Source organism: Triturus cristatus, chromosome 2_2, assembly GCF_964204655.1.
Source record: "Triturus cristatus chromosome 2_2, aTriCri1.1, whole genome shotgun sequence".
Taxonomy (NCBI): domain Eukaryota; kingdom Metazoa; phylum Chordata; class Amphibia; order Caudata; family Salamandridae; genus Triturus; species Triturus cristatus.
Genome location: NC_140582.1, coordinates 1,221,429,473 through 1,221,456,164, shown reverse-complemented (window position 1 = coordinate 1,221,456,164; position 26,692 = coordinate 1,221,429,473). Strand labels below are relative to the sequence as shown.

At 50.3% G+C, this 26,692-nt stretch overlaps 1 protein-coding gene and 3 non-coding genes across 5 annotated transcripts; all 4 read right to left on the bottom strand.

The window, feature by feature from the left end:
• Positions 1–8,860: 8,860 nt before the first annotated feature.
• Positions 8,861–24,864, bottom strand: NOP56 (NOP56 ribonucleoprotein). Of its 2 annotated transcripts, none has more exons than XM_085642866.1 (12): positions 24,738–24,864; positions 23,866–23,955; positions 22,481–22,595; positions 21,975–22,136; positions 20,594–20,792; positions 19,767–19,954; positions 19,243–19,394; positions 18,455–18,555; positions 17,862–18,010; positions 16,922–17,043; positions 16,578–16,736; positions 8,861–9,317 (listed from the first exon to the last, which is right to left on the bottom strand). In XM_085642866.1, exons 1-12 carry the CDS (start codon positions 24,738–24,740, stop codon positions 9,111–9,113), a joined length of 1,647 nt encoding a protein of 548 aa, XP_085498992.1. In that variant the 5' UTR covers positions 24,741–24,864; the 3' UTR covers positions 8,861–9,110. The 2 variants fall into 2 exon arrangements, with proteins under 2 accessions (XP_085498992.1, XP_085498993.1); XM_085642867.1 differs by having other exon boundaries at positions 24,392–24,738.
• On the bottom strand, positions 16,814–16,881 carry LOC146863438 (small nucleolar RNA SNORD57). The gene has a single exon (XR_014978653.1). It is a non-coding gene; the product is annotated as a small nucleolar RNA SNORD57 (small nucleolar RNA).
• LOC146863437 (small nucleolar RNA SNORD56) lies at positions 17,728–17,800 on the bottom strand. Its single transcript, XR_014978694.1, has one exon. It is a non-coding gene; the product is annotated as a small nucleolar RNA SNORD56 (small nucleolar RNA).
• On the bottom strand, positions 20,422–20,558 carry LOC146863436 (small nucleolar RNA SNORA51). Its single transcript, XR_014978697.1, has one exon. It is a non-coding gene; the product is annotated as a small nucleolar RNA SNORA51 (small nucleolar RNA).
• Positions 24,865–26,692: the final 1,828 nt, after the last annotated feature.

Below are 26,692 nucleotides of genomic sequence, written 5' to 3'. Positions count from 1 at the left end.
AGCTTTATATTGCTTTTCAATTCTTGGGTTGATGACCCGAGCCCTGACTGGGTCTCTAAAGATCTCTGGTGCATGCTTAATGACCCCTTTAAGCATGGGCAGTGTTGAGGTGGACCTTTGTGTGGCATCAAAGGTATCCATAAGAAAATCCTCCTCTACTGGGCAACCCTGTGGTATTGGGCATCTCTTTGAAGGAGCTGGTTGAATCTGATATTGTCCTGGGGGGGGGGGATGATTGTCTGCACCTCCCCCTGCATCATCTGAGGTGTTGTCATCATCATCTATTGGGGTAGGTGATGTGAGAAAGTGGTGTGGTGGAGGAAGAGAAGGAATCCTCAATGGAGAGGTAGCAAAGTCTCTTTGGTGGCGGTGCAGGCATTTCTAGTGGTCTTTTCTTGATGCGGAGCATTAAATGACCAGTCTTAGGATCCTTCATGAAAGTCTTTTGGGTAGGATCTGGACGAAACAGTTCATCTGTGGGAGACAGATCCTTCGGTGCCGTAAGTTTTTTGGGCATCGACTCGGTAGCGGTTCTAGGCTTGGAACAGTGTAGTTTTGAAGTGTCATCATCAGTTGAAACTGCTTGCTGTTTTTTTGGTTCGGAGGTCTTTGGCTTGGAAGTTTCGGGGCCTTTCGGCAGGCGTTTTATTAGTCGGCGCAGAGGGTGTTGTCGGTGCCAAGGAACTGGCGCTAGCCTACGACACAGAGTGCTTCGATGTGGGAGCAGCGGTCAGCTTGGATGAGGTGGAGGACTCCTTTTTCTTCACTGCCGGATGCTGCTTTTCGCTACCGAGGGTAGGCTGACTTGAGCCCGAGTCGCCTAAAGGCTTACTAGGCTTCTTTACTGGGCCCGAAGGCGGGGCATGGGAAGCAGTGTCTCAGCGTGCACCTGGGCCCGAAGGTGGAACCGAAGCCTTTTTTGACGGTGTCGAGGTGGGTGGGTCAGGGATCAACATCTGTACTCACGGCCCTTTGAGCAGGAGTGATTTCTTCGACGTCGGAATCATCTGCTTCGGAGGCGCCGATGATGGCTTCCTCGACTCGACCCTGCTCCGGAACATTGACGCCCTCTTGGAACATTGACGCCCTCTTGAAAGATTTCGTCGGGGATCGAAGAGGACTATAACGCCATTGTTCTTCGAGCTAGTCGGTCCCGGATGGTCTTTTTGGAGCGAAAGGAGGCACAAGCTGGACAGTCTCTGGCCTCGTGCTCCGGTGAGAGGCAGAGGTTGCACACCTCATGTAGGTCGGTGTGAGGAAACTTCGACCCACAGAGGACACTTTAAATGGCGTCCTTTCCATGAGCCGGAAATGAGGCCCAGGTAGGCCCGAAGGCCTTTGTCGATGACCGGAATCGAAGACTTCGAAGTTGAAGGGTCGCGTGTGGCTGGAAACTCGATCGAAAACAATACTGTCGAGATGGGAAGGATTGAGAGTCGAAAGAGAAAACCGTTAGCAGCTCCGAACGCGAGAACACATCCGAGCCAGATGGCGAAAAAAAAAAAGAAAAAAAAACTGAGGCTGGAGCAGATGCCCATGCGCACTATGATCCAAAGGAGGAGTCACATGCCTCGTGACTTCCAAAGACTTTCCAAGACAAAAACAAGTGCAAACATCCGGGCCCAACATCAGATGGCGCACAGTGTGTAATCTATGCACAGTGTGTAATCTGCAGCTCATATGCCTCGAACTTCATGTTTGGGCATCACTTAAAATGACAATACTTATAGCTGATAACCACCATAATGCATTGCAATAAAAGCCCCTAAAAAGGCATCAGTTATGATGACAGGATTAAGCATATACAGCCAGACACCAGAGCAGGTATGTCCATCCAAATAACCCCACTTTGCTTATGACTTCACATGACACGTGATTGTCCCTAAACAGAAATAATGTTGGTAAATGCACTTCTTGCAATTGCACCTCTTCACCTCCAGGGTATGCCCATTCCAGACTTCCCCAGCTCAGCCCTCTATATCTTGGTGCAGTCTCCAATACAGTCCCAGCTGTAGAACAAAAGTTCCAGCCCAAAGTTGCTGTTGACTGCTGAATGAGCCATGGAGGGATTATTGCTTTGGAGTCCCGAGGGACTTTCCATATTCATGCTGGGAGAGACTGCGTTCCTCCTGTACCTTGGTACACATGTCGCAGTGGCCCCATCCTCCTGGGGCCACCACAAGAAGAGAAAAAAGCTTGGTCTGGGCCTGTAAGGCATTATGGGGCGCTCTATCCCCCCCTCTCCCCACCCAATCGTGTGCATTATTGATGAGCAGCTCTCCCCATGCTCCATGGAGAGCTGTGCTGCCCCCGATGGCCCTGCGCCACAGTAGCCCCTCGTAGGGTGGCCCAGTCCCACCCAGACCCCTCATGTGCCAGGTGAGATTCATGCGACTAAAGGGCAGCCCACCCCCTGCCGCTCAAGTCTTATCGGAGGCCAGGTCCCACCCAGGCACCCCGCCTCTTCCACGTTGGAGGCATTTGGGGACCCCACCCCTGGCGGCTCCCCGACTAGCCAGCACCCTCACGTGTTGCTGCCGGAGCCAGCACCTCTGTTCTGCCAGACACGAAGACTCTTGCCAGTCCGGCTGAACCTCGGGTTGAGTGCAATGGCACTCCAACCGCCTTCCTCCTGCAACGGGGGGGAAGAGCAGCGGCACTCCCCCTCCTGAGCAGGGCACCCTGGGGCCAGGAGCTGGAATCCCGGGCCCCTCCCCCTTGGAGGTCTTCACAGAGCACGACAGCACTCCCCGGCTTCTGGCCCAGAGTTGGGATCCCAGGCCCCCTGGCAATCTTCATGGGGAGCGCAAAGGCGCTCCCCGTCTTCTCTTCTTTGCGTAGGGGCCCGGAGTTGGGACCCCAGACCAGCCCTCAATTGCTGACCCACCCTGGTCCTGGGGCAATTCCGGGTCCTGGGGCAATTCCGGGGGTTATTCCTTTTAACTGCCCATAGCACCAGTCTTCCTCAGCAGACCACACCCTAGAGCTCCTCTTCCTGTGCAAGACCTTTTAAAAGAATTTGGAGGGGGCTCCATCGGACCTATCCTGCAGCAACCCATCTTTCTGCCCAGGCCTCTGGGATAGCTCCAAATTGCATTGGCCACATGGTCTCTGAAAAGCCACCTTCTCTCCAGAGCAGCTCGATGCCTGTTAACAGGCGACAGCTGCTAATGGATAACCTGCAGCTCCACCCACCTTCTCCCCCTCTTGGGAGAGGAGACCTTTGCCCTTGGAATGCTTGCCGTGAAGGGCTAGGCCTCTGATGCTTCTGGTTTGGGAGGAAGGTCATTAATCCAGCCTGGCCGGGTCAGGCTCTGCATAATTCCTGCCACACCATTTTATCAGTACCTGCTCCTGGGCTGCGCACGCCAAGAATCTCCCCAGCACAGCCCCTACATGTGTGCACAAGCATGTACACGTATCTGCATGTAACCAGGCCAGTGCCCCTTACTCCAGCTGCAGCTCAGCAGCCTACTCTTACCATGGGGGACACCAGTAAAACCCACATGCGGTCTCATGAGTTCACTGTGGGCAAGTCCCAACTTTTGAGTCTCTCCCACAGTCAAAGCTCAACAATTAGGTGTTCAAAGTAAAAAATCCAGGCAGCTCAGATGGTCAGAACCACGTTCGAACAGGTGCTAGCATCCTAATTTCTTTATATTTGTATTAACCAATCCCAATAAAATGAGTACCGGAACACAAGTTAAAACATTGTAATGTAGTATAAAATGATACACTAAAAATAACTATGCACAGCATAGCTTTTTTTTTTAAACCCCCTTGTGTCCTTGTAGGATTCCACCTCGCAATCAAGCCACAAGAGGCTGTGCCTAATACACATAGCACATTAAGGAAATACCATGTTTTGCTTCAATTGCAATGAAAAAGCTCTCAATAATGCCAGTCTGAGGTCAGTGCCTGGTTAAACTATTTTTCACAGCTCAAGGCAAGCAGTTTTTAAATTGCTCCGTAACCAGACGTCTTGCCCAATTGGAGACTCACTATGATTTTTTTTTAACCTGCAGTCCCAGCTTCATGGTGGATCAGCAGAAAGCAACGCTACGGAGTAGAGTGGTATAGTGTCTGTCCAGGAGTGACAGGACAATGATGGTGTTGCTGTACAGACTTAAATAGTAATGTTGGGTTAAAAATCCACAGACCTAACACCCATGGAGGTCCCCATTCCATGGGGGGGGGGGGAAAGAGTCTGGGAAGTGGGTCTTGGGGTGGAAGGAGACGAGACTCAGGGAGCAAGGTGAAAAAGTGAAGCAAAAAAAAAACAAGCATTTGCAATGCAATAGGTCTCGCATTTATAAGAGTTTGAGCTATTGGCATTGTAAAATGACAATGCCTTTTATTTATGTTGGTTTTAAAACAAATAAAAGGCATTTACAAGGTCAGTACCATAAACTCACATAAGGGCGAGGCGGAGGGCAAGGGCAAGGGCGAGGCCGAGGCGGAGGGCGACACCCGAGACCGCTCCGTACTTGTTGGTAAATAGAGGTTCACTATCTGTTGATAATGGGATTCACTTGGGGGGGCTGACTTACCTCCTCCACCCCCAGGGCCAACACTGAGAAGGCATCAGAGACCTGGTGCTGCCTATGCTGCAGTACTGCGAGAGAGAGGGATGGGGCGGGCAGAGGAAGAGGAGTGGGGTTAGAGAAGGGACAGACGGGGAGAGAAAGGAGAGAAGGGACAGACAGAAAAGGAGCAAAAGTGTAAAGAGAGTTGAAGAAAATGAAAACATTACGAGAGAACATGTAGCAAAGAGGTGGAGAGAGAAGATGGGAGAGAGTAAGGACGCAGCCAATAGATAGGGCAAGGACAAAAAGAATCGAAACAATACAAAAGTATTTTCCAAACTCGTAAACCACGGGCCAAACAACTGATCTGCAATGAAGCATTCGAATCCGGTATATCATGACGTTAACCATGCAATAAAAAAAATTAATTAAAATGAAAAATAAAAATACACCCAAAAACACACACCATGTTGACCCTTTTCCATGCAACGTAATCTAAAACGCCACTCATTCATACATTCACAGCAAACCTGTTCACAAGTGTGACAGAAAAGGTGGTATAATGTTACATTTTTGTTTACATCCATACCCGCTCACTTATGCAATTAAAGGATTCATGACCACACGGTTAAACATAACTTACTGATTGGCCTTGCCGTGAAGGAGAAACCCGTGTTGACACTCCCGATCTGTGAAACGTTCACCCCACTTTCTCGAAATTTAAACCAGTGCATGTGTCCGACGAACTTCCTGCCGCTTATCTGAATGCACCAGTGGCAGAAGATAGTCCCCATCTTGCAACAACACAATTAAAGGGAGGCATGTCTGTCTCTCCCCACCGCCACATGTCTGAGTCTTACTGTCTCATGAGAGATCTCCCTCTAGGAGACAGCTGACACAGACTCTTCCCCTGAGACAGTACGGGAGATGCGTGTGTGTGTGCATAGTGTGTCTATATGTATATCTGTGTGTATGCATGTGTGTGTTTGTATGTGTATGTTTGTGTATGCATGTGTGTTGGTGTGCAAGTATGGGTGTGTCATTGTGTTCATTTGTCTTCATGGATGTGTACACATGTTTGTGTGTATACCCATGTCTGTGTATGCATGTGTGTATGTATGTGTTTGAGAATGTTGGTGTGCGTGCTTGTTTATATATGTATGTGGGGTTGGTGCGCATGTATATGCATTGTTTATGCATGTCTGTGTGTTTGTATATGTTCATGTGTAAATGCATGTGTGTTTGTATGTGTGCATAGTTGTGTATGCATGTGATCAGAGGGAAGAGTGCACTTGAGGGCAAAGAGGAAAACATACAGGGAAGAGTATGTGAGGGCAGAGAAAAATAGAGGGAAAAGCACGTGAGGGCAGAGAGAAAAATAGAGAGGGAAGAGTCCATGTGAGAGGAGAGAAAAATAGAGAGGGAAGAGCTCATGTGAGAGCAAAGCGAAAAAAAATACAGAGGATAGGGCGCATGTTAGACCGGAGATAACAACAGAGGGAAGAGAGCATATGAGAGCAGAGAGAAAAATATAGAGAGCAGAACACATGCGAGGGCAGCGAAAAAAATACAGAGCGAAGAGCACATGTGAGAGCATAGAGAAAAAATGCAGAGGGAAGAGTACATGTGAGGGAAGAGAGACAAATAGAGGGAATAGCATGTATGAGGAAAGAGAAAAATGGAGGAAAAAGCACATGAGGGCAGAGTGAAAATACAGAGGGAATAGCACATGTGAGACCAGAGAGAAAGAGGGAAGAGCATATGTGAGGTCTAGACGCCTTACACAATTGGCGCCCTGAGCAGCATTTCCTTTTCATGCCCTGGCACAATCAATCTTACATTCTATGTCACGTCACTCAGGAGTACAACCTCGAATGCTAAACACTGACCAATGAAATTACGTGGCGAAACACTAGCCTATTCAGTGTCATGGACCCCAGGGCAAATGACCCCCAAACCTCCTCAATATGCTACAGTTATATTAAATACACGAATTATCAGCGTTCGTGGGCCCTGGTGCCACTGCACCTGCTGCACCAATTGAAGAAACGCCCCTGGGCAAAGGTACACAAACAAGGTATCAATGACTGCCGACCTACCGGAACCACTGCATTATGATAATATTTCCACAGAACATTTACGATGGAATGCATAGAAGCGCTGCCATTATAGCATTATTAATAGAAGATCGTTGCTACACGTTTGTTTCTGAAGTGCCGAATTCTAACCTGGAGAGTGAGGATGGTATATTTTAGGAGGGCAGAAGAGGCGCATGGCGTGGGATCGCGCTAGCATGCGTCACAGCTCACAAACCTCGGACACATTAGGGGCAGCGGAATGTACAACATACAGAAAGTATGTGCATCACCACGTCGTTACAAAATTGCAGAAACCTGATGCTTTGGTTAAAACATGGCCACAATGTTATCAACTACTGCAGAAGAAAAGATGGCCGAATGGGAAACGTGTGGAAGGAGGAGTTTTCTTGTTTGAGAACAAGGCTGTAAGATTACGACATTTAAAAGTCAATTGCTCCACTTAAGGCGAGAGTTTATTATTAAAGTAAATTAAAGTGAGTGGACAAAAATAACCGGTTCCTAGTCGGGAAAGATGGGTCTAATGAAGCAAAGGTGACCCAAACAAGCTGGACTTACAAAGGGATTTAAGGACAGTGATAAGGAATCGAGCAGAGCATCAAAAGGGCTGGGTGAGAAGGGAGGGGGGAATGCAAGGAGCAGCTGTGCACGTGCACGCCATCGTGCACTCAAGCCCTAGGCCAGCAAAACCATGTGGGTAGCACTTTTGAAAGCCCACTTACAAAATGTCTCAAAAAGACAGCGAGACCTAACAAAGAGACAGCTTTCGCTGTCTCAGCGAGATCTAACAAATGCCAAGACCACGTACTACTGCCTGGTCATGATCACCCTGATTCAGAACTTCAGAGAGGACATTCATGCTCTTCCAGGTAAAATGACCGCCTACATCTGCATTAGTGCCTGGACTTGTTCGCCATTAGGATCACAGAGGATGCTTTGATACTGCAGAAGTTAATGCCAGGAAGCTCTTTGAGCATCTACACTGCAAAAACTGTCTCACTTCCCCATTAAAGGTAGCTGTATGCATGAAATGCTCTGGTTTTGTTTTTTTGTAAACAGATGTTTGGAGTGGTGTTTGCCACAGACATAACTGAGCGCAGCCCTCAAATGCATGATCAGTCCCTTGGTGCATATAGAACTCTGCAGCGCACAGACCGCTTACACTGCCGCACACAGAGGAAAGAAATTTGGCACATTGGACCCCACCAACTAAAACACAGGAACCCAGACGGGGGGGGGGGGTCAATGATGTGTGCAGGAGCGCGCAGTCCCCGGTAGATGAGCTGAAGCCAGACACTGTATGGAGGCCAAACACACTGGGCTTAAGCGTGTAAAACCAAAACCCTGCTCGTTCAAGTAGAGCAAAAGGGCAAACAAATATGATCCAAAGAACGCCGACAGACTGCTGGACTGCATATAAAAATTAAAATTATATAACCTACCCAGGCGGCAAAGGAATTGGACTAGAATCTGCCCAAGAAAAAAAAAAAACACATATATTCTCTTTTAAAATACGAAGTGCTCTGTTAAGTTTCTCCCTTTTGCGGTGGCTCCTGGGTTACTGGGGCTATCTTGGGGGCGTGAGGGGGAGCAGCTTGTGTTTCAGCTAGAAAATGGGTTGTGCTAGAAAGTATCTCATGCAGAAGGACTGCATCCAGGTATACCGAGGTAATGTTTATCTTACTCTTCTAGTAAGAGTGCTTTATATGGAACCTTGCTATTGGACAGCAAACCATGCCACCCCAGCAGCACTGCTTTTCGGAGCAGTTCAATACATACCAACATTCCATGAACCAACTGGAGTGCAAAAAACCTACAAGTAAACATGTGACGCACCAATACCACGGGGTTGTCCTGTGAGCAGATGAGGCCATTATGTGCGAAGATCTCTACCCCCTCATGTAAAAGTAAGCAGTGCCATCTGAGGCCCATCAGAGTGGCTGAAAGGATGCAGAAGTACTTGACTACCATGAATCTTACTAGAGGGTTATTTTACACCACTAAGGGGAAAGGTTACGGACTCAGTCAGAACGTGTACAGTGGAAAAAAAGGGAAAACAGTTCAATAATGTAGACTTGAGTCAACTTCCCTAGCATTGCACCACCCCAGGTAGAACTGCAGAGACAAATGGATTTCATACATGGTGTCAATCTTTGAAAATTAGTACTGTTCACCATGGCACCTTTTTTGAAGTTTAGTGCCAATGCTCCACCATTAACCACACAAGCAGCAGCAAAGTTAGGAAATAAAACTTCATTTATTTGTGTAAGCATATGTACAAGTCCAGAGCAGGCACGTCAAGGCCACAGCGGCGCCACAGGCACCTTGAAAGGGCAGACCATTGGCTGGGAGAGCACAAGCTCCCATGTACATTCAGGCCATGCCGAGCCGCAGTTACTACACTGTGGGCACTGGGCAGCCTCTAGTTCAAAGATTGCAATACCTGGCACTGCTGCCGCTACGGGGTCAGTCACTGGGGTATTGCCATTCAATCAGTCTCAAGTGTTTTCTTCTTTTTTTTCTTTTTGTCACTTTTGGGCGTATCTTCTGGGACAGATCTCTTCTTTTTCTTGGACGGCGTTTCCTCCACTTCCTCCTCAACCCCATTTTCTTCTAACTCCACCTCTTCGGGTTCCTCCTCTTCCTGCTGCTTCTTTTTCTTCTTTTTTTTCTTTATTACAGTCACTTCGACATCCTGAAAGGTGAAAAGAGCTGGTCAGAAAAACATAGACTAGCACTGAAATATGAAACTAGGGCTTGTGTGGCGCACTACAGCCTAAACAGTACATCCTCTGCTTTGGAACAGCGCTAGACAATAGTTTGCTAGCCTAATACTGCAGTGCTGAAGCATACAACAAATCTGTTTAGATTTGAAGTTGAATTGGTCTAGTGTAGATCGGCTGAAAATGTGACCTGGACCCAAGCTGGATATAAATGGAAGTAGGGATAACAGTCTGAAAAGCTGGCGGGTCACACATCTACCTTTTTATTTCTATCCCGGACTTGTGGATTACTTTCCACAGACTTCTGAGGCCTTCAGCCTAGAGACGACCACTGGGAAAGGAGTAGTTAAACTATAGCTGCATCAACCTTTCTTGTCATGGCCAGATATGTATGTGTGAGAAGGTGTTTGACAATCTGAGCCGCCAGGATTTTGCTTTTGGAACACCCGATTTGAGCATTTACTGTGGGAGAGCCTCAATCGCTAGGACGGTCCCACAGTAAACTCATGATGAAAGGGATAGCATGTGGGTTCCCCCGGTGTCTGCTTTGAGATAAGGCTGCTGCGATGCAGCCAGGGTAAGGGGCACAGGAATGTTTACATGCGCCACTGGTGTGCACCCGTGTAAGGGCTGTGCGGGGGAGATGCTGTCGTGTGCAGCCCAGGAGCTGGGTACAGATGGGGACTATGCAGAGTTGGGTGGGTACCCGCAATGTAAATCTGTATTTGTAAAGCATGAACTACTTACCCTTGGCGCTGGGGACAGTTGTGGAAATTAAGTAAGCTATTGCCCAGTCACATGGTGCAAAGCTGCCGCCGGAGCCGGGGATTGAACCATGAACCCTGTGCTCCAAAGTCAGCTGCCCTGGCCGCTGCACAACACCTCTCTACCAGGAAAAGGCCTTATAATATGACATGTAAGGGATAGTCAGCGTGCTTTGCTGTTTGGTGATGTTTAGGACTACACTGAGGTGTGAGGGGCTGAATATGGATTATCCAAGTGGAGACATCCCCTAGTTGTGGAAAGGTATAATTGCACACGAGGTGCATTTGAGCAATGTTGTTCCTTTCGGAGACTGGAGGTCACATGCAATGTTAATGTAATAAGTAAATTGGAAGAATGTTGCCATAATCCTTGCCAGGGTGCATGGTTGTAATTGCATAGCCATTAGTGTGATGCCTTTTAGGGGCTGTGATTGAATTGCATTATACACGTTAACAGATATGAGACGTACCCCTTGTTCCAAGGTATGCTTACCTTGCTACTGCATTAGCTGAACCAGACTGCCAGCCACAATGATTTAAGGGTGTATACTGTATGACCAGCAAAGAGTAGTTTACCTGTCGTTCTAGTTTTGCAGCTAGAAGACTTTCTGGATTCACTGCTTTATTTATTTTTGGCCCAGGTAGGGTGGGCGTTGATGTACCAACATTTGGTGTCCTGCGACGTTGGCGCGCTTCCGCCAGAAGCTCCCTCCTGTGGTCGCCATCTTAGGATTTTTTTTCTGTTCCCGTTTGAGTGTTAGTCTATGAAGGAATATGCTACTTACCAGTATGCATCTGTTCTTGGCATGTAGAGCTGCAGATCTATACACTGTATATAGATCGCCATCTGGTGTTGGGCCCGGATGTTTGCAGTTTGTTTTTCTTCTTGGACAGTCTTTGGAAGTCACGAGTTCGGTGACTCCTCCTTCGGTCCGTACTGCGCATGGGCTTCGGCTCCATCCTCAGATTGATGCATCTGAAGAAAAGGTTCCTGTATAGTGAGTGCCTGTATTTCACTAACTCTTCTGAGGGAAGTGATGGCCACTAGAAAAGCTGTTCTCCATGTGAGAAATTGCAGCTCGCACTTATGTAATGGTTCGAAAGGGGGTCCTATTAACCGCGAGAGGACTATATCAAGTTCCAAACAGGTGAGGGTGGCACTCTGGGTAGAATTACTCTTGAGGCCTTCCATAAAGGCTTTGATGGCAGGCACTTTGAAAAGTGAGAGGTGCTGCCTATTTTGTAAATAGGCAGCAATTGCAGCGAGGTGTAGCCGAATGGAAGTATATGCTAGGTTACACCTTTGTAAATGGAGTAAATAACAATGTGCTGTATGGATACATTTAAAGGATTGATTGCGTTGTTGTGGCAGTAAACAACAAACCTTCCACTTTGCTGCATAGCACGCCCTAGTAGGACGTCTAGCTTCCCTGATAATGTTCATGCAATCAGGGGGGGGGGGAAGGTTAAGGTATCCAAATTCTAGGACCTCAGGAGCCAGATCGCAAGGTTGAGTTGAGCTGGGTCCGGGTGCCTGATCTCTCAATGGTTCTGGGTTAGGAGGCATGGTGAGAGGCGTAGTTTTTGGTGTCGTACTACTGAGTTCCAGCAGTGTGGTGTACCACAGTTGTCTGGCCCATGTTGGAGCTACTAGTATCAGAGTTAGGGAATGCTGCTGTAGCTTTCGCACCACTAATGGAATTAGTGGGCGAGGCGGAAAAGCGTACGCAAATTTGTTTGACCAGTTCATCCATATCGCATTGCCTTCGGACAATGGGTGTGGATATCTGGCGGCGAAGCTTGGGCATTTTTTGTTTGTGGGTGGCGAATAGGTCTATGTGTGGATGCCCCCACATCTGAAAGAACGGGTGAAGAACCTGTGGGTGAAGTTCCCACTCGTGGATCTGCTGTGTCTGCCTGCTGAGCAGATCTGCCACGGTGTTTGACTCCTGGGACATGTTGGGCTAGGAGAAAAATCTTTTGTGGAATTGGCCATCTCCATATGCTCTGTGCTAACAGAGAGCTGTGGAGAGTGTGTGCCCCCTGTTTTTGAATGTAGTACATGGCAGTCATGTTGTCTGTGCGAATGAGGACTGCCTTGCCTGAAATCTGCGCCTGGAAGGATTTTAGGGCGAGGAAGATCGCCAGTAACTCCAGATGGTTGATGTGGAGTAACTTCTGTTGCGGCATCCATGTGCCCTGTGCTGTGAGATGTAACAGATGAGCTCCCCAGCCGGAGAGCGATGCATCTGCCGTTAGGATTATCTGTGGGACCGGGTCCAGGAACGGTCGACCTCTGGAAAGGTTTGTGGTGTTCCACCACTGCAGAGAGCGATGGGTGCGACCGTCTACCAACACCAGATCTGTCAGTTGTCCCTGGGCCTGGTTCCACTGGCGCGCCAAGCACTCTTGGAGTGGACGCATTGAGTCTTGCATGGGGCACTAAAAAGATGCAAGAGGCCATCATCCCTATGAGCTGCATAAACACTCTTGCTGGGAGAGAGTGTTGACATAGGAATTTGATGCAGCGCCTGCATTTTTGCAATCCTGGCAGGATTGGGATAGGCTATGGCCTTTGAGGTGTCTATGGTGGCACTGAGATATTGTTGTGTGTGATGGTACCAGGTGGGATTTTTGATGGTTCACCGTGAAGCCTATCTGGTGAAGTAGTTGGACCGTAGCAGCGGTATGCACACATTGTTGGTAGGACGTGGCTTTTATCAGCCAATCGTCCAGATAGGGGAAGACGTGAATGTGCTGTCTTCTTAGGTGTGCAGCCACTACTGCCAGGCACTTGGTGAAAACCCTTGGTGCTGTCACCCCGAACGGGAGCACCTTTGAACTGGTAGTGTTGTCCGTCTACCACAAACCTGAGGTACTTTGTGAGACTGGTGTACTGGGATGTGAAAGTACGCGTCTTTTAAGTCCAGAGTGGTGAGGAAATCGTTCTGGGAGAGAAGTGGAAGAACCTGTTGGAGGATTACCATGTGAAAATGGTCTGAGTGAATGTAGGCGTTTAGAGGTCTGAGATCTAAGATAGGTCGTAGAGTCTCTTCCATCTTTGGAATTAGAAAGTACAGGGAGTAGACCCCTAAATTTTGTTCATTTATGGGGACCTGCTCTATTGCTCCCTTTTGCAGGAGGGAGATCACCTTGTGTTAATAGCGCAGTATGTTCTTGCGACATAGGGCGGTGCCTGGGTGGAATGTTGGGGGTGTAGATGTTAATTGTAGGCAATACCCTGACTGAATAATTTGTGTCACCCATCTGTCTGAGGTGATTGTCTCCCAGACGTGAAGGAAATGTAGTCTGCCTCCGACCGGATTGGAATGGTCTGGAGGGAGCGGGGGAAAGTCATCGGGCAGGAGGTGTAGCAGAGCGGGCGGTATTTGTTTTGCCTCTCATTATTATTGCCTCTGTATCCGCCTCTTTGATAACCCTTCGTGAAGGTAGATTGAGGAGGGGGATTTATAGGACGTGGATGCACTGTCCGAGGAGTAGCCTCTGCCCGTGCCCCGAAAGGAAGAACGGCGAAAGGAGCACCTGGGAGTCTGTTTGTAGGGCTCCCATAGATTTCGCTGTATCTTTTTTCATTTTTTTGAGGGCTTCGTCTACTTTAGGGCCAAAGAGATGATCGTGGTCGAAAGGGGGATTTAATATAGAGGCCTGAACCTCTGGTTTAAACCCTGAGCCAGGCATGGCGCTGGAGAAGGACACTGGTGTTTATGGCCCTGGAGGCTGCATTGAGGGCACATCGTATCGAGGTATTGGTTAGTGTTTTTCCCTCTTGAATAAGTTCATTAGCCCTAGTCTTGTACTTTTCAGGGAGATGGTGCATGATGGTCTCTAGCTCATCATAATGCACCCTGTCGTATCGGGCCAACAGTGCTTGCGTATTGGCAATACACCATATATTGGCCGCTTGTGACGCAGTGCGCTTCCCTGACGCATCTAGGAGCTTGGACTCTTTGTCAGGTAGGGGTGCCTCGCATGACGCCCGAGAATTCGAGCGCTTCCTAGCTGTAGATACCACTAGGGAATCCAATGGTGCAGGGCCTTTAATGTAAGAAGGGTCTGTGGGGGCAGCTTTGTATTTCTTCTCTATCCGAGGGTTTAGGATCCTGGCCCTGACTGGGTCTTTAAAAACCTCAGGGGCATGTTTAATTACACCCTTTATCATAGGTAGAATGGCAGTGGACCCTATGTGTATCGTCAAAAGTGTCTAGGAGAAAATCCTCCTCCACTGGGTCGGTATGTAACTCCACCCTGTGGTACTGTGCTGCCCTTTGTAATAGGTGGTGAAACTCCATGGAATCTTCAGGTGGGGGATGGCCTAGATGGGTAAAGGTCATCCTGTGGGACATCTGGAATGTCCGGATTATTATAGTCGTCCCTTGGGTCTGGAGATGCAGTAGGGGTGGGATCCAGAGGCACATCTGCTGGATCATAAAATGGGTCTCCTAAGTCGTCTGGGACAGGAGACAAGGTTGGGGAACGATGAGGCGGGGGTGGAGAGGATAGAGGTGGGGAGGGAGGAGGAGGGGGGGGAAGGCACTCTGAAAGGGGAGGTAGCAGTGTCTTTTCTCTTTGGAGGTGGAGCTGGTTTGTCTAAGTGTCTCTTTTTTGTAGACTATGTCAAATGTCCAGCTTTTGGATCCTTGGTGAGTGTCTTTTGAGAGGATCCGGTGTAAAAAGTTCTTGCGACACTGGTTGTTCAGTCGGCGCTGAAGTTTTCGGGGCAGACTGCTTTAGGCTTGTCCAAGCCGTGCTTTTTTAGGACCTCCGATTTTTTGGTCGGCGCCGAAGAAGGCTTCGGCACGGGAGTGTCGGTGCCGAGGGCCTTGTGATGTTTGGTCGGCACCGGCAGGGCAGGTTGACACCGAAGGCTTTGGTACTGGGTTCGGGGTGGAGATGGAGGCCGATCTTTTCTTCGGTGCCAAAGTGTGTTTTGGTACAAATGGTAAGCTGGCTCGAGCCCGAGCTGCCGGAAGGCTTAATAGGCTTCTTTACCGGGCCCGAAGGTGGGGTGTGAGAAGCAGTATCCTTGGTCTTGCCTAGGCCCGACGGCGAAGGTGTGATCGAAGCCTTTTTGGGTGTCGGTGTGGGAGGGGGTATTTTACTCCTGACCCCCTGCGCCAGGGTTAGGTCCTCCACATCCAAGTCGTCGGCCTCGGAAGCACCGACGAGGTCGGCGTCCTCCTGTTCGATGTTCTGCTGTCCCGGAGCAGAGACGTCGTCCCCGAAGAAGTCTACTGGAGCGGAGGTCGAGGAGTGCGCCATGTTGCGTCTAGCCTTTCGATCTCGAATAGTCTTTTTGGAGCGAAAAGACTTGCAGGCGGAAAAGACTTGCAGGCGGGACAGTCTCGGGCCTCGTGTTGAGGGGAGAGGCAGAGGTTGCACACCTCGTGGAGATCGGTGTGGGGAAACTTGGACCCACATAGAGGGCACTTCTTGAAAGGAGTTCTTTCCATCAGCCGAGACCGGAGCCGGAATAGGCCCGAAGGTCGCCGACCGGAATCAAAGTGCTGAAGAGAAGGCGATTAAGATGATTTATTATTTGATGGCTCTCGAAGGGCGAGGATTTTGCGTCGATCGGTGAACTGGAAAGTTCGGAACCGGAGCACGAAGTATTACATCCGAGCCAGATGGCGGGAAAAAACAACCTGAGGATGGAGCCGAAGCCCATGCGCAATACGAACCAAGGGAGGAGTCACCGAACTTATGATTTACAAAGACTTTCAAAGAGGAAAAACAAACTGCAAGCATCCGGGCATAACACCAGATGGCGATCTATGCACAGTGTATAATCTGCAGCTCATATGCCTCGAACATGGGATTACTAGCCCACACCACCTTCCTTGAGTAAGCCCTAGGTTGCTCTGCAAAGCTACCCTCCGAGAGCCAAGCGCTTCAATGGGGTGTTTGGTTCCCAGTGAAGGACAAATGTAGACACATTTGTGCAGGCCTCACAAATCTCGTTTTCCAACAGCATGTGAGGAAATTCAGGTAAGCATGCTAAGTGCTACTCATCTCAACTGCAGTTTGCATCTCATTCGCAGGTTGGCAACAACTTGAAGTCTGGTGGACCAGGGAGCTGGTGTGCAGTGCGGGTGAAGTGCTTCGTGCTGCAACGCTCCTGCACAGCAGTCCTACCGCTGAACTACAGGTGGAGTTAGTCTGGGGTGCGTGAAGACAGGATGGGGACACCCGTCTCCTGGGAGAGGGGAGTGCACAGAACCAGTGCATTAAGCGAGCCTAGTACACAACGCTCCATCGACCCCAAGAATGTGGAACTGTCAAAGTCAAGCGTGGAGCCAAGTATGCTCCCGCCTCCTTTAGAGCTGTGCAATGAAAGCATGCAAACAGGAGTGGCAGCCACTAAAGGAAGACAGACCACTGCTATCAACAAGCACCAGATTCAAAAGCCAAGAATGAAACTAAAGCCACATGGCGAGCCCAAGCACATACCTCGTCGTCAACTCTGGCCTTCTTAGGCAGAGGCTCCTCGTCGTCCTCCGCCTCCCCCGCGGCGGCCGCCAGCGCCTCCAGCCTCTTCTGCTCGCGCCGCTTTCGCTTCTTCTCCCTCTTTTCAAGTTTCTTCTTGAGAGCTGCGGTCACCTCGGTGGCCTGGTGAAGGGGGGCAAGGCGAGAGGTTAGAGTCGGACGTGAGAGCGTGCAGCGCGCCGTGCGTGGACGGCACTGCTGGATCAGCCTCATTAAATCAGTGTTTGCCTCCAGGTGTAAGTCAGGAGTAAAGCTCACATCACTTCCAGCAGAGGCGCATTTCTACAGCAGGCAGATCATGTGCTCACCTCCACCAGGGCTTCCTTCATGACGTCCACGTTCTTCCGCGGGGCCTCCCCGGTCTCGTAGAAGGACAGGCGCTCCTCTACCTGCTCCCGCAGCTTGTCTCCGTAGACACTGGTGGGGAACTCTGCACGGGGAGAGGAACAGGTCAGCGTTGCATCCCGCATCAATGCGCAACATGACAACCCAACAGCGACACCTCGGACAGTCTGTCCACACAGCATCAATGTGCGACATGACAACCCAACAGACACCTCGGAGTCTGTCCACACAGCATCAATGTGCGACATGACAACCCAACAGACACCTCGGAGTCTGTCCACACAGCATCAATGTGCGACATGACAACCCAACAGACACCTCGGAGTCTGTCCACACAGCATCAATGTGCGACATGACAACCCAACAGCGACACCTCGGAGTCTGTCCACACAGCATCAATGTGCGACATGACAACCCAACAGCGACACCTCGGACAGTCCGTACACATCAATGTGCAACATCACAACCCAACAGCGACACCTCGGACAGTCCGTACACATCAATGTGCAACATCACAACCCAACAGCGACACCTCGGACAGTCCGTACACATCAATGTGCAACATGCCAATACTGGCCCTGCTACTGCTGGTGGAACCCGGGGCAGGCCCCCTCCCCACACCTGACGGAGCCCTGCTATTACCAGACCTGCCCACTTCAACTGGTGAAACCCGGGACATACCCCAACCCAACGGCCTGTTAATACTGACCCCCACCACCCCCATACTGTCCCGCCACCTGCTACTCTTAAAACGCCCCCATCAACGGCTTCGCTCAGAGAAGTTTAATCAACATTCACTTCTGGTGAAATTCTGTTGACGAAAAATAGTTCCATCATTGCAGAAGCCGGCCCGGCGTCCCCGAGGGGCGCTGCGCACTGAGAGGAAGCTGTGACCCATCTCACCTGAGAAGCAGTCTATCCGCGACGCGATGGAGCACTTGTTGGCCAAGTACCGAGAGATCCGGCCCTTGTTCTTGGCTGCAGCTCGCCCGATGAAGGTGGAGTGGAAGATCAGGCCGTACTTGGGGGTGTTCCCCCTCGTCTTCAGAGCCCTGAAATAGAAGAGGGAGTCAGAACAGAGGGTCCCACCCACCCCCGATGCAGTACCAGGAAGACACTAATTAAAGAGGAGCCCCCACAGGGAAACAATCTATCGGAAGCGTCATCCCAGGGAGGCTTTGATCCAAAGAATGGAGCCATCAGCGACCGCTACATCCTAGTCCAACCCGTAAGGTCCTGCAGAGCCCACCCGAGGCTTGGAATACAACTCCGTGCTGGGATGTAACCCCTGTATCATCAGTCTAACCTGCTGTGCTCCCGGGACGTGGCCAAAGGCACTTCAGGTGACAGAGCCGGAAAGGAAAGAGCAGTGGTCGCTCAGAGTCTGAGGCCGGCCGTATCACCCACGCAGCACACGCGTTCTGGACGCGTCCCGCCAGCGTGTCATGGCCGGCACCCAGGAGCCTGCCATCACCGTGACCACACTGCAGATGTACCTGAAGAGGGCCTTCTCCGCCCCCAGGATCTGGACCGTCGACGCAGGGTACTTGGCCAGGTTCGTTAAGCTGCCTGCGTGGGATATGAGACGAGCGCCAACCTGAAAGAGGGGGGAAAAAGGTAGTAAGCACCACTCTCCACAAACGCTCCAGTGCCCCACGACTAAAAGTACCTAATCTGTGGGGCAATGCAAGGCCTCAGCACTCTAGAAGCATGCAGGAATACTTGCCGAACACGTAAGCAGCTCACCAGGGCTGCATCTCAACCGTACACAACTACTCCCCACCCCGAATGGCGATCTATGCTAGCTAAAGTATACACAATCCATAGCTCATGCCTCGAAATTTTCTTCACCCACCACTAACATTGGCGGACCTCAGCGCACCACCCGAATCACTGCAGAAGGACCCACATCACACCCCGTTTCAAGATACTACACACTCCGGTTTAAGATCCTGACCCCGGCCTAGCATACATCAACTTATGCCTGGCCTTCCAACTGACCAGACACCCCAAGAATCCACTGAACCAACGGCAGAGAACGCTCCTTCTCACGCCTAGCTGCTACGACATAGAACCTTTCCACCACACAACCAGCAACTTCCCCAGCCTCCCAGGTAACTGCCTGCGCTATATAAAGCTCCGATACGTGGATTGGTTTGGCGAAGGGAAGCGGGTGCACAGATCAGCAGTGAGGGTGGTCACTCAGCAGTTCAGAGGATTGACAGATTCACAGGATCATCATGTCCATGGCACCCGTTACGCGTCACTCACGACAAACACTTACCACTTCCCCGATCAAGGAGGACAAGCTGGGCGCCACCTGGCTCATCTTGGAGCGCAGGTACTCCTGCAGCTCCTTCCGGTACTCCGACAGGGAGATCACGCGCGCCGAGAAGCTCTCGATGTTGATCAGATCGATGGGGGAGATGTCCATCCCTGTGGGGGTGCAACAGCAGGAAAGGAGTGTCAAGAACCCAAAGCATGCAAGTGGTCTTAGCAAGCTCTCTCGCTTTCACAAAAACCAACTCAAACCCCTGCATGACCATGGTAGTGTGCACCTACTGAGCTAAGAGCAACCTAGCATGCTTCACGCAGTCTCAAGAGCGCGAGTATAGCGATCCAGAGATGCCCCCCCCCCCCCAATGTGCGGTAGTACTGCCGCTAGGGGGGCTAACAAGTGGTTAGCTCCACACCGTTAAAATTTAGCCCGATACTTTTGCACAAATACAAAACTTCCAGCTTGAACTGGTCTCAAACAGCATATAGAGCAGTACGCGTTCAAGTGACACTATAGGATGTGGGACTCACCCATGGAGGAGCGCGAGGCGTCCAGCACCTCCTGCGCCTTGGCACTGTCCATCACGATCTCCTCCATGCCCTCCAGCTGCTCCTCGCTCAGCTCCTTGCGGTTCCCGATGAACCGGGCCATGCGGCAGTACGTGAAGTTATCAGAAACGATCCGGATCAGCTCCGGGAAGTGGTAGCCGTACCATTCTCTGAAGAAGAGGAAACAGGGCACTTGAGGTGAAGAGTAGACACTGCTCAGATACCAAGGGCACAGAAGAGGAATCCCTTGCGGTGACCGGCTAAGCCAGCACCGATGCGTTCGAGGCACTATATTCAGGAGTACTGCCTGGCAGACCGCAACATGCATGTGGGAAGCACACATTCACCTAGAAGGCCATCTTGGGGCTGAACAGATACCCAACTCAACGGTGCTCATTTTAAAAACATCATAAGGATGAAAAGCTGAGTGGACCCACCTGGATTTGAACCTGTGACCATGTGTACACATTCCTCCAGAGAACGCACTAAGCCACCGGACCCAGCATGGCTCTCGGAAGGGAGCGATTTGACAGTTCACACGTTTCTAACCCACGGATCCCCCCCTCCCCCCAGCTTCACTCGCATCAGGAGGCAAGCATGAGATGTTCGTGCGCACCCAATGTGTGCCAGCTCTGCCCTGTGTCTCCCCGATAACAATACAGACATGGTCTCCAATTTACCAAGCCGTGGTGTATACACGGGGATGTTGCTTTTCCTCCACTTTCTATACAGTCAGCACACGGTGAGCACTGCTGTGGTAAGCACTGGGAGGGAGAAGGGACCACCCAGGGCAAGTCTCCGGTACCCACCTGACCCGCATGGAGAAGGTGTTGATGTCCTTGTCGAGCTGGTCCAGCAGGCTGATGGACTGGATGATCATGTTATCCACCCGGTTAACATTAAACTTCACCTTGGCCCTGGAATAGCTGTGGCCAAGTCCCAGCTGAGCCTTGGAAGCAGACTGGGCCGTCAACCCCTTGACGAGGGAATGGAAGTGCAGGCGGATTCCTAGAAAGGACACCACAACATTAGGTCCAGTCCCATCTTTTCAAAGAGCTGAGACAAACAAGATACAATACAAGGCACACTGCTGGGCACTTAAAACGCTGTCTTTGTAAGGGTTGTAGAGGCAGAGGTCTCCGACATGTCGTTGTATGCCATGTCACCCAAGTGACTTCGATTTGTATCCAACACATTAGCGATATGCTCACGTGACAGCCTGCTTCGAGACACAATGTGACTGCATGTCCTCAGCACGGGGAGTCACGCTGTATAACCAGACTGTCTTTCAGGCACATACGGACCTAAAAGCATAAGGTGACCACAAAGGGTAGACCACCAGTGGCATGTACATTGAGCCACAAGAGGTTCCCGTTTTTTGTCCTGACAAATGCAATCGACTATCGATCCCACTGGCAGAAACACATTGAGTGGCGATGGGGTACTAGTTCACCTCTTCTCTCCAACACTAGTTTTAATACCAGGTGGCAACCCACTAGGATGAAGCGCGACACCGGGTGCTGTGTGAGGACATCCAGGCACATGTTTGCCTAAAATGTAAACGAGCCTATTGATTACAGATTAGATAACAATCTGTAAAGATTAACTCTGTCTTGTTCGTCAGTTTGACTGCCGGACGAACATACATGCAGTTAGCAGTGCACAGCATTCTGCCCCTTCCGGAATGGCCCCACCCCTCCCGGCACACGCTGGCTCAGCCAATAGCTGAATAATAAAAGTTTTATTTTTCAGCTGCTGGCTCTGGGCCAGTGGGACGATGCACGCCCACCCTCCGTTGAGGAGGCGCCGCCACTTGCGCTCAAGATCATTAGATGGGAGTCGAGATGAAGGCCATGTGTCAGGATTGGTAGTTTAGCTTTGATGGGGCAGGCGGTGTAAACGCACACAACTAGCGTGCCAGATTTGTGAGGACAAACCGGAGCAGTTAAGCTCCGCCCATGTGTTGTCAGGAGTAGATGTTTGTAAGATGACGGGGCTACAGGTGTTCATTCCCAATGCATGCATGAAGACATGAGCGCCCCCAGTCGAGTGCTGTTAGTGTTTCCGGTATCCAGTGTGATATGGGTTCATCTACCTTTCCGTAATCTGTTGTGGCCAAAGCAGTAACGACGGGTACAGTAGAGGTCACCCCCCACCCTCCATGGTCTTCTGCCCACCTCATGCACTTACCTCTGAGGAGCTCAGACACTACGCCACCAGTTTGGCATGGGTATCCCAATTCTTCCTGTATGGCAGCCCCAATTTTGGCATCTCCCACTCCCAGCAAAGCCTTTTTCTTTTTCGCGGGCATGTTCGTCTCCAGAAGCAGCTTCAAGTCCTCGTGAAGTATTCCTGTTGTGAGGAGGGCCAAGAAGTGAATGCACTTAATGTTTAAGAGTACCCACCGAGCTGGCATGCACGTACGAGTTATTCAGAGTGGAAGCGCAGCGCGATAGAAGTCTGTGTGCTCAGCCAAAAGTCTGACATCACATCGGTCAGTGGATTGACAGATTAAATTGTAACATCATGGCACGTCAGACGCTACCCGGGAGCCCCGAAGGTTGTGCTGGTAGGTCAGTTTTAGAAGTCGCCCAGTATACACGAACGTTCGGTCTATATATTTAAAACAAAAAAACAAAACGACATGCTTGTCACGAATTTCTACAGCTTACACAAGAGCAACAAGTTAAACTCACCTTCAGAGATGGCATTTATATTCTCTAGAGCACTTTGGGCGGATTTAAAGGGGGAAAACCCTGCTAATCTGACAATGTTGTTAAACCTCCCGATGTTTAGCACGCTCTCCTCCACCTGTAAACAAAAAATGCAAAATTAACAGTGTACACCCCCCGCCCCCTCAAACAGAACGCATCCAACAGTAAACCTCTATTCAATCTAGTTGTCTAAATATACTAGACCTGGAGTAACTAACTACGCCAGAATAAATGAGAATTTAGAGGCATATCAACAAGGGCTTATCTCTGCTTTTTTGGCTTTAAAAGCCAAAAAAGCAGAGATAAAACTAGCACCCTATCAACAGGGTGCTAACATGCAAATTGCATGTTAGCACCCTTTTACTCTACGCTTCCCCTTGCATTTCTAATGAGATGCAAAGTAAAATAGGAGAAATGTCGAAGTTGCTAAGCGACATTTCTCCTGTTATCAAGAATATCGCTAACCCAGATAGAGGCAAAAAAAGCAGCGCTAATTGCGGTTAACGCTGCTTTTTTTACGTCTGGTATTTTTATGACTTAGCCATGATATCCTCCTTCCGCAGGATATCATGGCTAAGTTGGTCTGTCCCTATCAACAATCTAACGCGAGATAATCGCTGGGTTTCCAGCGATAATCTCACGTTAGCCACTTTGCGCTAGGATTTATATCGCGGATAAGATAAGCGTTGCTAATAGCAAGCTATCTCCGCGATAAAAATCGGTGCTAGCCGGCGATAATTATCCGAGCGCTAAGTGCGCTTAGCGATAATTATCGCCGGTTGTTGTTGATATGCCCCATTGTACGCAATTGTTGATAATGAGCACGCCAATTCGCGCAAATAAAAGTTGAAGGGGGTAACCCTAACTACAACAAACTAGGGTGCATTAGAGACGGACCTACGTGCATTTGTTATGAACCTATTAGTTTACGATAAAACGCGGGGCAAGTTTTGTAAAGCGTGTTTTACTAATCTGTGTGCAGCATTTTGGAAAATAGAAAATAATGTCTAATGGGGACCATAAACTAAAAGGATGTTAGTGTAGATTGTGTATGGGGTGAAATCTGAGTAGTTACACTGAGGGGACTGCGTCAAGACCGCCGTACGCAATTGGTAAGTTGTAGGTCTTCAAAATAACTTAAGAAATAGACACAAAGAAATCGCACACTAAACAAGGTCCCGCCACCGTTACGGACGTCGGGATCACGTCCATAACAAGGCCTCGTCCCCCTAGAAAGTAGTGCCAGCGCTCAGAGTTGAGTCTCACATCAGGCGTCAGGGGATTGACAGATTTGAGTTCACATCACAGCACCGGCTGGGGGGGGAACGGTCTTCCAAGGCTGGCGGGGGACGGTGTGGGGCACGTACCTGAGGCAGCAGCATGCTGATCTCCTCCACCTCACACACTGCGAAGAGCGCGTAGCCGGCCGCATGCTCGTACAGCACGTGGAGCAGCACCTGGAAGCAGAGGAAGGAATTAGGAGGCGCTTCACAGTGCAAAGAAACCTGCAGAGGAAGGAAGGCCACGGGAGCATTTGAGTATGGAGCCAGCGGCACATTGCGAGGAGACGAGCCCATGCCATCCTGTACTTCATCCCCCAAACGGGGATCACGAAACAAGGGAAAGCCCCCCTAGAGCCGCAGACCACCCAAGAGCTCTGGGGACACCCCCCTCGGGCCACCGCATGCGTGGGCGCTGCGTCCACTCTCCCTCTCAGACACTATAGCACGCCCGCACACGGGCGGGCCCGCAACCATCAGTGTCCACGGCGGCCCTCCCCCACCACCGACGGGGCGCTCACGTGCCAACCGAAGGCTCAGCAGGCCCCTCGCATGGAAAGCACGGAAGTCACACCCGAGCACAACAGGTCCACTGACCCCCACCACCACGTACCCCAACGCACCGGGCCACTGCGTCACAACCCCCAGCACCGCACGGTGTCCTGCGCCCCTCCACCGCACCGGGCCTGCACCCTCCTCCGCTGCCCAAGCAGTGTCTCAGGAGCCCTTTGGCCCCGCCTCATCCACCCAGCGGGGCCACGGCCAGCAGGCAGGGCCGCTCCCCGTCGCACACGTGGCCACTCCACAGGGCCGCAGGCTAGGCCTAAGCCGCAGAACAGGCTCGCACCGAGTCCCGCTGCGCGCGCCCTACGCGGCACCCCCGCCAGCTGCGACGGTTCGACCAACGGCCTTCAGCGCACAAGCCGCCGCCATGCTGCTGCACGAGCCCCGGAACCCACCATGTTCACAGCTGCGCGGCTCCCTCCAAACAGACTGAGAGCGGATATCGCCCCGGACCCTAGGGCTCAGCGACCACGCGTCGACACGCCCCTAGATCTCTCCGCCAATCAGTAAAGACGCTGTGACGGAACACTGTTAACGTCGTGACGACAAGGACGGTAGAAGCGAAAACGTCGGAGCACGCGCTCTATAATCTCCAAAATTGCTTGGCTGCAGGACGGCATATATGACAGCGAAAGGGCCGTTGGAAAAGGGTAAAAGGACGCAACCATCTTGGAAAGTGTACGCTTTTTTAAATGTTATTCATTGCGATTTTATAGAGCGCGAATAGTACCCGAAGGTGTCAGAGCGCTTTACAAAAGAGAACCAGTTGCGTTACATAAGCACTTTAGATTACATGAGTTACATAAGAGATATAAACAGGAAAAGAAATGCAAATGTACAAGTGGAGCAAAAGGAGGGAAAAATTGCAAATGTACAAGCTGTAAAGTCAGTCAAGGAATAGATACACACAGGTAAACTCTAAAATCACATAGGAATGGTTGTAAGTACAAAGGTCTACTACATATACTAGTGGTTATATATATAAATATATATATATTTGCATATATATATATATATAGCAAAGTAACTCAGGATTACATTTTAACAGCGATTAGGCTTTGACAATTATAGCTTACATATTTACAGAGCAGGAAACTCTTGACATCGTTCAGCCAGGTGTTCAGGTGGTGTTTCACTCAAGGGTGGTACAAGCAAAGCTCGCCGGAATGAGAAATATACTGTATATCATATATATAGTTCATACCCTACAAAAACAGGCACCACAGCTGAGACAGTTTCCCAGGACCATAGGATTCCAGCACGGAGACCAGTAAGGGAAGGAGAAGCGCTCCCCGCACTTCATAAAAGGACGCCATCTTAGGGTCAGGTCCTACAAGCAGTGCTCACCGGAGCGAAGATCATACTGTATAACAGCGGCAGAAAATTGTACCTTAGGGAAGAGAAGTGAGGACGCCATGAACATCCGGCAATGGGCACTCGGAATAAAAATTAGGCCCCTATCTGTTTCCACGGCGATGCAGCCTGCACTGTTCGCCAGAGAATTAAGACCATCACGCTTTTCAGCAGTCGCCATTTTAGGGTCAGGCTGAGTTGAAAACTGGAGCGAGCCTCTGAAACATACAGGGCTCAGAGAAATCAAAAATAGAAGAGTGCCTTGTATGGTGCATGCCCCGCTGAGTCCCGGGTTTAACTCTGGTTGAGATTCGCTTTCCAGGAGGGAAACCGGAGCCTCGGTCCGCAGCAAGCTCCGCCATCTTGTGCTCAGTGAGAGCTCCTCTGACTCAGGCAATTCAAGGAAGTTCCACTCGACCACAGATCCGCACAACCAATGCCAAACGGCTCCGGAGAATGCCCCACAGCATGTGGTCACCGAAACCCACTCCATATCTTGTCCGATCAGAGGGTGTGCAGCGAAGGCTGCTCTTCTGTCTTCGTGTCGGGCGGAGAGGCGCGACTAGGCTGCAGTCAGCTCTGCTGTCGAGAAAACACGCTCCATCTGTCATCGGCACGGCCAGAAGGTGTAATTAACCAAATCAATCCCATATGATTTTATGATGGGAATCAGGGGGCGGAGGTAAATATTGAAAAGAATGGGGCTTATTGCAGAGCCCTGAGGCACTCCATGGCAGACCAGGGACTTAGGAGAGGCAAATGGTGCCATGGTTACAACCTGTTGTCTGTTTGACAAGTATGATTGCATCCATTTCAACAAAAAACAATGTCTCAACAAGAGGGTATTTTTGGGGAGGAAACAATTTAGCGAGGTGAGGTAAATCACAAGAGAACGGAGGACAGGGAGGGAGACCACAGCATGAGCCAAGGGTAGAGAAATGGAGGTTTATATACAATTCTGCAAGTAGTTAAGAAGCACTACAGTACATATACTTGT